The sequence below is a fragment of the Rutilus rutilus genome (assembly GCF_951802725.1).
Source record: "Rutilus rutilus genome assembly, chromosome: 24".
NCBI lineage: Eukaryota > Metazoa > Chordata > Actinopteri > Cypriniformes > Leuciscidae > Rutilus > Rutilus rutilus.
In genome coordinates this window covers 28,334,970-28,348,489 of record NC_140228.1, presented here as the reverse complement: position 1 = coordinate 28,348,489, position 13,520 = coordinate 28,334,970, and the positions used below count along the sequence as shown (strand labels likewise).

Here is a 13,520-nt window from a genome sequence, read left to right as displayed (position 1 = left end):
AATTGTTTAAAGGTTTTTCAAAACCATACGACACCAACATCAATATAAGTTCATTATTAAATAAAGACTATAATGTGAGCAAAGCTTCATCTGTGAAAAGGTTTTAAAAGTGGACGCTGACGTGAGTCATTTAAAAGGGTTGTTGAAAACGTGCATAATATTTTGGTGAAAACCATCATTCATTTTTTTGGGGGGGGGGATTTTTTGATGGATAGAAAGTGCATAAAAACAGCATTTATTTAAAATATAAATCTTTCGTAACATTAAAAATGCCTTTATTGTCACTTTTGTTCAATGTTATGCATCCTTGATGAATAAAATAATTAATTTCTGAATACAATCAAATAAAAAAAACACCCCACATTTTTGAGCAGCAGTGAATCACGGTATCACAAAAACACTTATAATAATCAGAAATGTTTCTTGAGCATCAAATCATCATATTAGAATGATTTCTGAAGGATCATGCTAATAATATTAATATTTGATCAAATAAATGAAGCCCTGGTGAGCAGAAGAGTCTTCTTACACACACACACATAAATATACACAAAATATAAATATATATGAGTCATTATATAAGTCATTGGCCCTTGCGTTGAGCTAAAGCGTTGCAAACGTTTAGTGAATTCTATATTTGACACTGTCACTTGGATTGCACATCGACCACAGTAAAATTGCAGTCCTGCTCAAGTCTACTGTATCTAATAACTAATCTGAACCCATCCGACGGGATATTTTTAAGTCCGTTAACAGCACAGAGAAAAAAGTGTGTTCCATGACCGCCTGTGCGCACAAATACAAATTACACAGGCAAAAGCCAAGCATATGGCAACACAGGCCACCATAATTAAACGTTTCGAACCCATCTGGGTGCACGGCGTAACCGCAGTGTGATTTCAAATTTAGACACGTGTGTTTCGGCGGCACGCGCTTTACAAATGCAGCGGGACAGTAACATTACATGCTCGGGTCGTCACGCCAGGTCCTACAGGATGCATGCATTTGCCTTTCCTTATTGAAAAGAGGGCCGACTCCCTCCGAACGCAGGCTTTGAAGGGTCTTGATGTGCACATGCATCAGGCAAATTGAGCTTTACAGCTTGCCACAGACGTTACTAAATCCTGGAAAATGTAGTTAGGGGCTCAGACGCAGGGTATGCACAGCAATTTGCTCCCTGTCCACAAAATGACCTTTTTGGGAGTGCCAAATGAATACGAATAGGCAAATGTAGGAGAAGCGGAGAGAAAAGAGTAATGGTCAGGACACGGAGGGATCAGTAAGGTTGACCTTATCATTTGAACAACGGCTGTAATGGTAAAAGAAAAGGCAGTGGGGGAGATAGAGAGACTGATAGGCCGGAGGAGGGCACACGTATTTTTATCTGGAGACACATTTGTAGCCCTCAGGACTGTCTCGCTCGCTTATATAATAACTGGGATGTGTCATGTTCATGGTTGGCTCAAAAAAAAAAAAGAAAAGGGAAATGTTTCAAGAGGTTAAATGGAATATTCCAGGATCAATGCGAGTTAAGCTCAATCAAAAACACTTGTAGCATAATATTAATTACCACAACTTTATTTTGACCTCTGTTTATTGAAAAGAGTGGGGTTGGAGTGAGGTACTTAAGGTGGGGTCACATTTAACTCTTTCCCCACCAGCGTTTTGAAAAAAGTTGCCAGTCAATGCCATCATTTTAGGTCATTCAAAATGCATGTGAATCTGCGAGTCTAAAATTGTAATTACTAAGTTCTACGATCACGTGAACGGTAGAACAGTAATTAGGACATGATGTGAACGCACCTTATAAAGTAGCCTTGGCCACTCAATGTATAAAACTCTAGTTCTTATCCAGTACATGTCTAGAAGAAGTCGTTGATATATTTAACGAGTTTTGCTCCGTCCAGTCGTCTTCAGTGGAAAAATCCCTCTCTACGAAAGCGCTGGTTGGTTATTTCCCCCGCTCTAGCTAGAACATGTCGGCTGCACTAATGGATTTTTAAACAGCAACTACAACTTTTTTTTTTGTATTATATGTCTTATTGTGGTATTGTAATTTCAAGGAAGAAAAACTAATACAGACATAATTGAAATGTGGGACACAAGCTTTACACCGTGGGACAAAGTTGGCTTACCCTGATAATTCCGGGCCGAGAACGGTTTGTAATCGTGTCGAACCAAACGCTGGTGGAAATATAACTGGAACTGTCCGGCCCGACAGTGGAAAAGCGGCTGTTGTTTTTGTGGGAGAAATCCAACCATTTTAATAGTAATCCGCATGATCGGGAATTTTGCATGGGGGCGAAAGATTATTCCACACAGATTTGAGCAATTTTACAACTTTGTTGCTATGGCATCTTAATGCCATAAACCATAAAATGATAACTTTAAATCTCAAATTAAGCAAAACTTTTAATTGAAGAATAAATGTAAATGATTTAATAAAATTATGAGCACATTTACTTTAATTACTCCAAAAATTGTCCCAATTCGCATCCAATGTACGAGCCATTTTGTTTGTTTTTAAAGATAATTTTAATTTTATTTTGAGTGTGTGTGTGTGTGTGTGTGTGTGTGTGTGTGTGTGTGTGTGTGTGTGTGTGTGTGTGTGTGTGTGTGTGTGTGTGTGTGTGTGTGTGTGTGTGTGTGTGTTGAACATTAAGCCACAAATGCTTTTAATTGAACTTAACTTTGATTGAACCTAGAATATTCCTTCAAACTCCCATTCCTTCAACAAGCCTGACCAAGTGTTACTGGTCTGGGGTCAGTGGCTGTGCTGGTCTCTAAATGGTTTCGTGTTTGTTATGGTGCCGGGCTAAATGTTCCAAGACATACGGCCACAGCCGGGAGAACCGAAGCCAGAGTCAATAACAGTCCAGCAAGGCTATCAAACGCCACCTGATGCCTCCTTTAGGATAATTACTAGAATCAAACTCCCAGCCATTAGGACATTCAGTAGTTAACGGCTTACAATCAAGTAATTACAGAGATGGAACACTAATAGCCCAACACTAATTAATCACGGATGTGGTTAGGTCTCCATTCAGGTTTTTTTTTTTTATTATGTGAGAGGAAGATAATAAAGAATGCTGTCTATTTTACTGTGCCAAAGTCTTGAATCTTCAATAAAAAAGGAGGGTTAAAATATGGCCAATGTAAGGCAGGACAGAAAATTACAGCTTGAGAAAAAAAAAAAAAATTAGGAAAATGTTCTTGGCAATCCATTAATTTAACAGGGGTTGAGAGAGAAAGAGGGAAGAAGAGACAAATGAGAGAGGACGGTGTGGTCTTAGACCTCTTAAAATACTATTTTAAGATTATCATAACAAAAAAGACAAATGTACTAATGGAAGAAGGAGCAAGACTCTTTAAATGAGTGCAGTTGATGTGGGAGAAAAGCAAAACCCCATATCCACATGGCAAAAAAAAAATAAAAAAATCATAGTTGTCTTATTTTCCATTAAAATATATGAATATTGTTAAAACAATATAAACTTAGTTGAGAAAATTCTGAAAATGTATCTTAATAGTAACTGTTTAAGATCATCCCCTTTTAAGAAACCTAAAAAATATATATATAATAATTATTATTATTATTAATATTATAAAAAAAAGATATTTATTTGCCCTTGCAGAGTTCTGAAAAAAAAAAAAAATGAAAAAAAAAAAGTTGTCATTTCTGTAACCTGGTTAATCTGTAACCTAGGAACAACCATTTTTTAAACAATGAGAAAAAGTTGGAAAATGCTGGGGAAATAAGAGAGATGTGGGCATAAAATTTACATTTTCACAAATACATGATTTTTTACTGTTTACTGTAATTTTTTACTGACAAATTTACTGATGCGTTTAAAAATGGCTACAAAAACCCAGATTTCGAGTGAGCCATTCACCACTACAGTCCCTTTAGCAGAATGAACTTTGAGTTTAATCAACATTAGATGTATTATTTTATTCCAGTAGTGCACCTGTCACTGAATAAAACTTGAATGTGATATAAAGACAACATTGTTTTTCATAAATCTCTTAGTGTTTTTTATTTGGTGGTGGTAAAGTGCCCAGAGCAAATAAATCTCTCAGCTGGCGCAGAAGTGCTGAAGTCAATCCGGTAGAGCTCTGACAGATTAAACAGCTTCTACAAGGGTCAAACTTTCCAAAAAACAGAGAGTTTGTCTCCACATATCAGCTTCCAGGTGACGTCCCGGGCCGAGAGCAAGCCTTTGGTGTTTGTCAGGGCATGTGCTGGTAAGAGTTGAAAGCTCCCACAGAGCGTGCTGTATTTAGCCTATAACAAGCCCTTCTCAAAGCCAGTCCCTGAGCTCAGTCTAACACTCGTGCCAGTGCTCCAGCGTTCAACATCTGCTACACCAGAGCCAGACGAGCCAGCGGGCACCATGCCCTGCGTTTGTTCATTTCCCCTCTCTCTCTCTCTCTTTATCTTCCAATCGCAGGGGGAGAAGATGAAGATAGGAGACAGTGTTGTTCATGTTTGCTTTCAGGGCTCTTAGGCAAGTGTTTTCCAGAGAAGCCTGTGATTCAGGGCTGTGTTCCAGTTACATACTATCCACACTACATAGTACACAAAATTAGAATTTAAAAAAGAGTAAAAAGTCACTTGTTGAGTCCCAATTTGCCTACTTATACTATGCACTAACAGTATGTACTGTTTTTGAGAAGAAAAAGTACATACTTTTGAGTGTGAAGCAGAAGAGAATGCAAGCTTTGGGCCGTACTACGTCATAATCGCGTCTTTAACCTACGCTATGTCGCTTAGTTACGTGTAACCTGTCACTGTTTAAACTGCCCTGTCAATCAACTTGCCACAGTTAAAATCCTCCACATTCAATTAAAATGAATGTCATTTTGGAGAGAAATGTAGTCGCAAGTTGATCTGCCAGTCATTGGTCTTTCATTCGGAGAACTCTTCTCATGTTTCCATAATGATGCATTCAAAAGTTAATGAGTTCACAATGCTGTTTTAGATTAAATATAATGTGGATGACATTTAATAAATATATTTTCGTCAGGTTAGATAGGCTACTGATTAATAATCACTCAAACCCCTTTATCTTAACCGCTCTGCTTAACCGTCCGTCTTTGTAGTTTTTTAACACTTTTTACTCGTGTTTGTAGTTCTAATCGAACCCTCGTCCACAGCGCAATGAGTTTTTATGCACGGATCTGCACTTCAGATTCTAACCGGAAAAAGTAGACCATCCGGGTATCTTTGGAATACTCATTTTCAACATATTGTACATATTTCGAATACTATTTAGGACGGATACTATGCGAATTGGGATGCAGCAACTGTTTGGATTTCAATATGCAAACACTTAAGAGTCTAATAATGATTGGATCATTATTGCAGTGATTATTATGTTTCTAGCATGTTATATGTTTGGCAACAGTTCTTCTAACCCTAATTGATGGAGTGTGTAGCTTTTCATTTATTAGGGTGCTTTCACACCTGAGCGTTTGTTTCAGAACCTGGTGCGTTTTGTCCATTGGTTCGGTTCGTTTAGGCAAGTGTGAACACGGCAATCACACTCAGATCCGCACCAAAGCAATCGCTCTGAGATCGCCGTGTTCACACATGCCTAAACGAACCGAACCAATGGAGAAAACGCACCAGGTTCTGAAACAAACATTCAGGTGTGAAAGCACCCTAAGAAATGAAAAGCTACACACTCCATCAATTAGGGTTAGAAGAACTGTCTCAGACCGATTGCAAAGGAACTCTGGGACGGTTCGCTTGAGGTGTGGAAGCAATCCGACCCAATGGACCAATGAACCAAATTGCATAACGGGAAATGTAGGAATAGCATGTGAGTGAGCACATTAGTTATCTCAGTTGAAAACCAAAAGAGCACATCTTCATCTTAAAATGTTGTGTAATATCTCTTCTCCGTGTGAGAATGCTGTCGCGATGAAGCCTTGATTCCTGCTCTATCTGCATTAAGACATTTGTATAGTGTCCATGTGAGTAACCTCGAGACAGCACTGGGAGATCCAGAGAGAGAGCTTTGCATTTGCTGCAATATTAATACGAATGTAGTATATCATTTAACAGCGGGAATGACGTCTACAGTGCATTCGTATAGTGTTTTACGTGCGTGTGTCTCGACAGTTACAAATAAAGCTATAATAAGCTCATGGAGTGAACTTGTCAATCATCTTGATGGATGACGCATTGGAAACTCTGACCAATAAGAAGACGGTTGTACTCGCATGTGACTTGCACAAACACATTTTGGTACGCTTTGAAAGGCTGCCTTGTGAAAGCAAACCGAACCAAGAAGAAAATGCAACATTGTAACAAATTAAATACATGTTTCAGAACAAGACAAACGATGTATGGGTGTGAAAACGCACTTAAACGATCGTGTAGTAAGACACATCATGGCCATATTCCAGGATGAAAATGTTGACCAAAAATGTATGCACCTCTTGATGGGAATGAATATTGTGATGTTATTTCCATCAAGAGGTGAATACATTTTTGGTCAAGGTCTTGTGTTGAGAATGCAAGAGTCCAGCTCTCTGTGAAGTCTCTTCCAGCACATCCCAAAGACTGTCAATGAGTTTAAGCTCTGGATTGATGTGTGGAAGTGATTCTTCATGCTCCTCACAACCATTCTTTCACAGTTTGAGCCTGATGAATCTTGACATTGTCATCCGGGAATATGGCCATGATGTTCTTCCTACATGTTTAAGAAATGAAAAGCTACACTCAATTATGATTAGAAGAACTGTTGCCAAACATATAACATGCTAGAAACATAATACTCACTGTAATAATGATCAAATCATAGACTCTTGAGCATTTGCCTATTTAAATCCAAACAGCGATTTCTTTTTGGGCCGGACAGTGTATAAAGCTTCTGTTAAAAACAGTATGTCAAAGATACCCTTGTGGTGGAGTATCAGATGTATTTTTGCACATTTATGCATGTTTTTCCAACTGATATTACCCACAATCCCTTGCACCACAGAAGAGATTGTGACTTAATTTTTGACGTTTTTAGGCCGAAGCATCACCGAAGAGTGACTATGTTTCTTAAAACACATAAGTACACTTTTAAAAGTGCACGTTGTAATAATGTAAAACTGAGTTTTATTAAAGTATTTTAAACCATTGTGTTTTAATAATCTTTTGTTGTGCCTTAAAGTAGTACATATTTCGATGTATTGACTAACACACTAAAGTGCTTGATTATAGTTTTACATTGGAAAAATGTACCAAATTGCAACTTCGTCAATACAAATACATTCAAATCCATGACCTACAAGTTTCAATAGAAATTCCATTAAAGTGTGTCTTAGTTTAGGATAAATGCTTATCAGCACAATTTAACATTATTTCAATAAACAATAAAAGTAATTATGATATATATAAAGATGTACTGAAGTCCTCCTCAAGTGAGTCAAGAAACACTCTTAATAAACTGTATTTAATATACATTTACATTTTTCTGCAATTAAGTGTCTAAAAACATTACATTCAGTTCGCATTCATGTAAAGTATATTATTTCTGCAATAAAATGTGTTAAAGTGTACTTATTTTCCACAAGGGCTAAGCTAACTAGGATGCATCCCGATTCTGTGAGGACAGTCAGGCAACTTTTAAACCCGAATATTACAGTCCAAAAAGCCACACACACACACACACATTATGCTCTTAAGTAACACCCAAACGACATTCGACAGGCTCACAACTCCAGCTAAAAACTCCCTTTTCATCGGCTAGCGTGGCGTTGGCCTCCCCGACACACTGGATGTTTCACACTGCGCTGAAGCCCGGCCCATTTGTTGTCAGGATTTAATTGTGTCTTTACCGCTCTCTTCTCCTGCTGCGCCAACCTAATAGATGCGCATGCGACAAGCCCGCTGACAAAGAAAGCTCGTTTTGCTCTTTCATTTAAACAAGCTGGAGCGTGTGATTACGACATCGCTAAAATGAGGACATGGTGACAAAGAGAGAGGAGGGAAAACAACATCAGAGGAAGAGAAACTTTTCTGGCTTGACGTTTGAGAATTTTCTTTTCTAAAGCTGCCACTAGTAGAGATCAGAAGCGCTGCTGCCTAAGCAGTAATAGATATTCCTCAGACGTCGGTGTGTGTGTGTGTGTGTTTATGCATAAGTATGCGTGTGTTTGTGTCTGTTTGGGTGTGTTTGTCATATCTCTGATAGACATTTCTAGTTCTCCTGCGGTGTGAAATGCTGAGATGCAGCTGCCGTGCAGAACAAATGGGATTTGGACCCGTGTGTGAGTGTGTATACACACTTCCTGACAATGGCAGATAGAGTCCTTTGAAGTACTAAACTGCATTAGTTACACAATGCTAGGCACTACAGCAGAAAAGATACACCACCGTTCACACAGATATCATCAGCTATTAAAACAGCAGAAAATACACCCAACTTCAGAGGAAAACAAGCAAATAAATAAATTATAAACACATATCGCATGTTATTTTTTTTTTCAAGGGCGTTTCAATAAATAAGATGAAAATACTTCTCAGGGGAGTGTATTGTTTGCATATGCATCTGGATACTGGCATCCAATTAATGACTTTGGTTATTATTCCAGTTTAAACTTATTGCGACGCGTGTTTATAAATGTGTTCCAGCGGTTTGTTTAAACAATACGCCTGTGCACAAATCGAGGTCGATACAGAAAGGGTTTTCCACGTCAGGTGTGGAAGAACTTGTCTTGACATCTGGTGGAGCATTAGGTCTTCTGAAGACACTAGACACTGATATGGAGGATCAAATCCCTGTTAAAGCCAATGGCTCAGATAAAAATATATTTTTTAAATGAATTTATGTTGATTAAAATAAAGCAGAAAATAAATAAAATAATAGTACTAAAATTACTAAAACTGAGACTGAAATAAAAATAAATTAAAGCAAAATAGAAATGTAAAAAAACTAATAAGCATGGCAAGCAAAAAACTTACAAAAATAAACTAAAAATACAAAAATAAAAACTATTTCAAAGTATTAATAAATACTATAACAGTATGTAAATAATACTAAAATAAAAATATAGAGTACTTACATTTTGTTTATCTCTTTTTTAACTTGTTTTCAGTTGAAATTACCAATCAAAAATCTTGAATCATATAACTGTTTTAATAAGGTATTAATATTTATTTTCAGAGAGTGTATATTTAATATGAGTATATTATTAGTGTATTTTGAACTGGGATGGATGGATGGATGGATGAGGGATGGGTGGGTGGATGGATGGATGGATGGATGGATGATGGATGGGTGGATGGATGGATGGGTGGGTGGGTGGATGGATGGATGGGTGGGTGGATGGATGGATGGATGATGGATGGATGATGGATGGGTGGATGGAGGGATGAATGGATGGGTGGATGGAGGGATGAATGGATGGATGGATGGATGGATGGATGGATGGATGGATGGATGGATGGATGGATGATGGATGGATGGATGGAGGGATGGATGGAGGGATGATGGATGGGTGGGTGGATGGAGGGATGGATGATGGATGGAGGGATGATGGATGGGTGGGTGGATGGAGGGATGGATGATGGATGGAGGGATGATGGATGGAGGGATGATGGATGGAGGGATGATGGATGGGTGGATGGAGGGATGGATGGATGGATGATGGATGGATGGAGGGATGGATGATGGATGGATGGAGGGATGGATGGATGGATGGATTATGAATGGGTGGATGGAGGGATGGATGGAGGGATGATGGATGGGTGGATGGATGGATGGATGGAAGGATGATGGATGTATGGGTGGGTGGATGGAGGGATGGATGGGATGGATGGATGGATGAGGGATGGGTGAATGGATGGATGGATGGATGGATGGATGATGGATGGATGGATGATGGATGGGTGGATGGATGGATGATGGATGGAGGGATGATGGATGGGTGGATGGAGGGATGAATGGATGGATGGATGGATGATGGATGGAGGGATGGATGGAGGGATGATGGATGGGTGGGTGGATGGAGGGATGGATGATGGATGGAGGGATGATGGATGGAGGGATGATGGATGGAGGGATGATGGATGGGTGGATGGATGGATGGATGATGGATGGAGGGATGGATGGATGGATGGATGGATGGATGGATGGATGGATGGATTATGAATGGGTGGATGGAGGGATGGATGGAGGGATGATGGATGGGTGGATGGAGGGATGGATGGATGGAGGGATGATGGATGTATGGGTGGGTGGATGGAGGGATGATGGATGGATGGGTGGATGGAGGGATGGATGGAGGAAGGGATGATGGATGGATGGGTGGGTGGATGGAGGGATGGATGGATGGATGATGGATGGGTGGATGGAGGGATGGAGGGATGGATGGATGGATGGATGTATGGAGGGATGGATGGATGATGGATGATGGATGGAGGGAGGGATCATGGATGGATGGGTGGATGGAGGGATGGATGGATGATGGATGGATGGGTGGGTGGATGGAGGGATCATGGATGGATGGGTGGATGGAGGGATGGATGGATGATGGATGGATGGGTGGGTGGATGGAGGGATGATGGGTGGATGGAGGGATGGATGGATGGATGGATGACGGATAGGAGTAAGAAAAGACACCCGTGTATTATCGAAACAATTCATTACGCAGTGCTTCTTCTCAAGTAAACTGATCTTGTTTCAGGGATTTTGTAGATATTCTAACCTAGAACAAATACGAAAAGATCAAAATGGAAGGAACAGAACCTTCAACCACAGAAAATGTAGATTTCCATAAAACTGGAACACATGCTATTCTATTCTTTACTATTCTAATTTTTATGTTTCACTCGGTGCTTGTTTAAACAGTAAATATTTTGGTTAAATTTGATGTTGCTTTCTACTAGCAATAAGAACCGTTTTCCCACATTTAAATTCACTCTGATTTGAAACTCTAGTAATTCCATCTGGACCTTCATCTGACATAGCAGGATATTCCCATTAACCAGGAACATTTCCTCATAAGAAAGGCTGTTTACCTCGAAGCGCTGTGAATGATGTGTATGATGACCGTACCTTTCCTCAGCTGGACGTTGAACTTGCGGCCGATCTTTTTGGAGTATCCCACGGAGGAAGTGGCGCTGGTGGGCCTGGAGGTTTGGACTGGGCCTGTCGGGCTCATGCTGGAGGAGCTCGCTGTGTGTGGTAACGTGGGATGGCTCCGGGTCGAATCCGCTTTGGACATTCTCCGCGGGCTGTAGTCCACGCCTCCTCCCAACAGACTACCAGAACCAGAACCAGAACCAGTCTGAAGGCCCAGTTCATTCTGAGACAGCAGCTCGTACTGGGCTTTCTTCGCCGCTGGAACTACATGGAACAGGATGAATGGAGAACGCATTGCCTGTCTGAACAAATTCTGGGCCCTGAGGAAGAGAACACCACACACACACACACACACACACACACCTCAGTAAGGATATATCTCTTTGTCGATTACAGAACAGGCTCATCCTAAGTACTGGGATTGTTAAAAGCAGAGCACATGGAGAGGTCGAAAGGTTGCCTTGCTTAATCGCTGGCTAATTGTACTAGTACAGTTGGAAACAAGGTTAATTCACATTATCTACCATTTCCATAATCGCAAAGCCTTGGGGAGGAAGCAGGGAAACGTATTAGAGGCAGAAAAGCAGGATCTGTTTTCATAAGTGTGGCACATGGAGGACAATAACTGATCAGACGTACAAGACACGGGCAGATATAACCTGGATAAGTCAAAGAAATAAAGAAATAACAGATCATGTTATGATGGAGTGGCACTGAACTGATGCATATTATTTTTTATAAGATATATTAAATTGCAATGAGTCACAGAATGAGGTTATTTTATTAAAGGAATAGTTCTCCGGAATAAAAAATAAAGAAAGAAATCACAAAAAAAAGCAACATAAGAGTCATGAAACTAGTGCATATGATATATGACTTACACACATTACTGTTCAAAAGTTTGGGGTTGGTAAGATTTTTTTTGATGCGTTGGTTTTATTAGAAATACAGTAAAAAACGTAAAATTGTGAAATATTATTACAATTTAAAACAGCTGTTTTTTATGTGAATATACAGTAAAGTGTAATTTATTCCTGTGATCAAAGCTGAATTTTCAGCATCATTACTCCAGTCTTCAGTGTCACATGATCCTTCAGAAATCATTCTAATATGATGATTTGATGCTCAAGAAACATTTATGATTATTATGAATGTTGTAAACAGTCGTGCTGCTTCATATTGTGATGAATAAAAAGTTCAAAAGAACAGCATTTATTTGAAAAAGAATCTTTTTTAACTATGTAAAAGTCTTTACAGTCACTTTCGATCGTCTTTGCCGTATGAAAAAAATAATAATAATCTGACCCCAAACAGTTGAACAGGTCTGAATCTTGGCACAGAAAATCAGATATTTTACAAGCAAAAATTGTAAGCTAAAGGAAAAATTGTCAGCAAATAATATTTAAAATGTCAGCCTGTTCTTCATATAAAGCAATCACATGACTTCAGAAGACTTGAAATACAATGCAGAAGTCATACAGACCACTTTTATGTTGCTTTTTTGGTCAGATTTTGGAAATTTGAAGCTCCAGTGGCCATTTACTTTCCATTATATATAGAAGCACAGCTTGTGCTCACTGGGAGAAAGAACGTCGAACAGGATTAAAACATTTTTTTTAATAATTTTTTTGGTGTAGGCTACAAATATAAGACAAGCGCATTGATATCACAGGTTAATTTCACTATTTTGCATATAGATTGTTTGACACGGGAAACTCAAACTCAACGAGAAGCACAATAAATAGCAGAGGAATATGAGCTCAACAGCCGTGTGTGTTTCTGTTTACTCCTTTAACATAAGAACCATCGCAGCAAGTTATTTCCATCTCAATAAACTCTTCATTAGACCAATCTCTGCATCTAGAGAGCAAGTAGCGTCTCACTTTAGAGACGCCCATCTATTTTTATGCAAATGTGTCCCGACCCGCCTCCAAAGCGAGCGGTGTGTGTGTGTGTGTGTGTGTGAGCAGACGAGCAGGGCTGTGACACGCGGCTAATCACCAAACTCACTCTGTCTGATTGAATAATAAATGACTCCATCAACGCATCATTACATTGAGTTAGATCAACCGCTGATAAATATTTACCCATGCAAACAATCCAATAAGATTAGAATATCGTTATGAATTATAACTCCACATGGAGCACAATCAAGAGAGAGAGAGACAAAGCCAGATAAAGAGAATATTGTGATTCCAGCATCTGGCTGCTCATGTGTGAGAGGAACCGGCGACAGCGAAGATTAAAAAGTTAGTCTCTTGCGGATCGACTTTACAAGTGCATGTACGCGGAAGCATAAACCGCAAGTTTGTTTACGGATGACTACCGTATCGAACCGACGAGTCGAACGCCCTGGGGAATGGCAGTGTATGAAGAACAAAAGGCTGCAATATCTTAACATGTATTACACTCACATTATCGACCTGATGTGTATGT

General features: G+C 39.4%; 1 protein-coding gene across 1 annotated transcript in view; it reads right to left on the bottom strand.

The window, feature by feature from the left end:
• Window positions 1-13,520, bottom strand: part of pard3aa (par-3 family cell polarity regulator alpha, a) — a 444,866-nt gene that overhangs the window by 213,289 nt on the left and 218,057 nt on the right. The window contains exon 9 of the mRNA XM_084398765.1: window positions 11,058-11,404. Coding sequence (XP_084254891.1) covers window positions 11,058-11,404 — 347 coding nt within the window. The remainder of the gene's footprint in view (window positions 1-11,057; window positions 11,405-13,520) is intronic.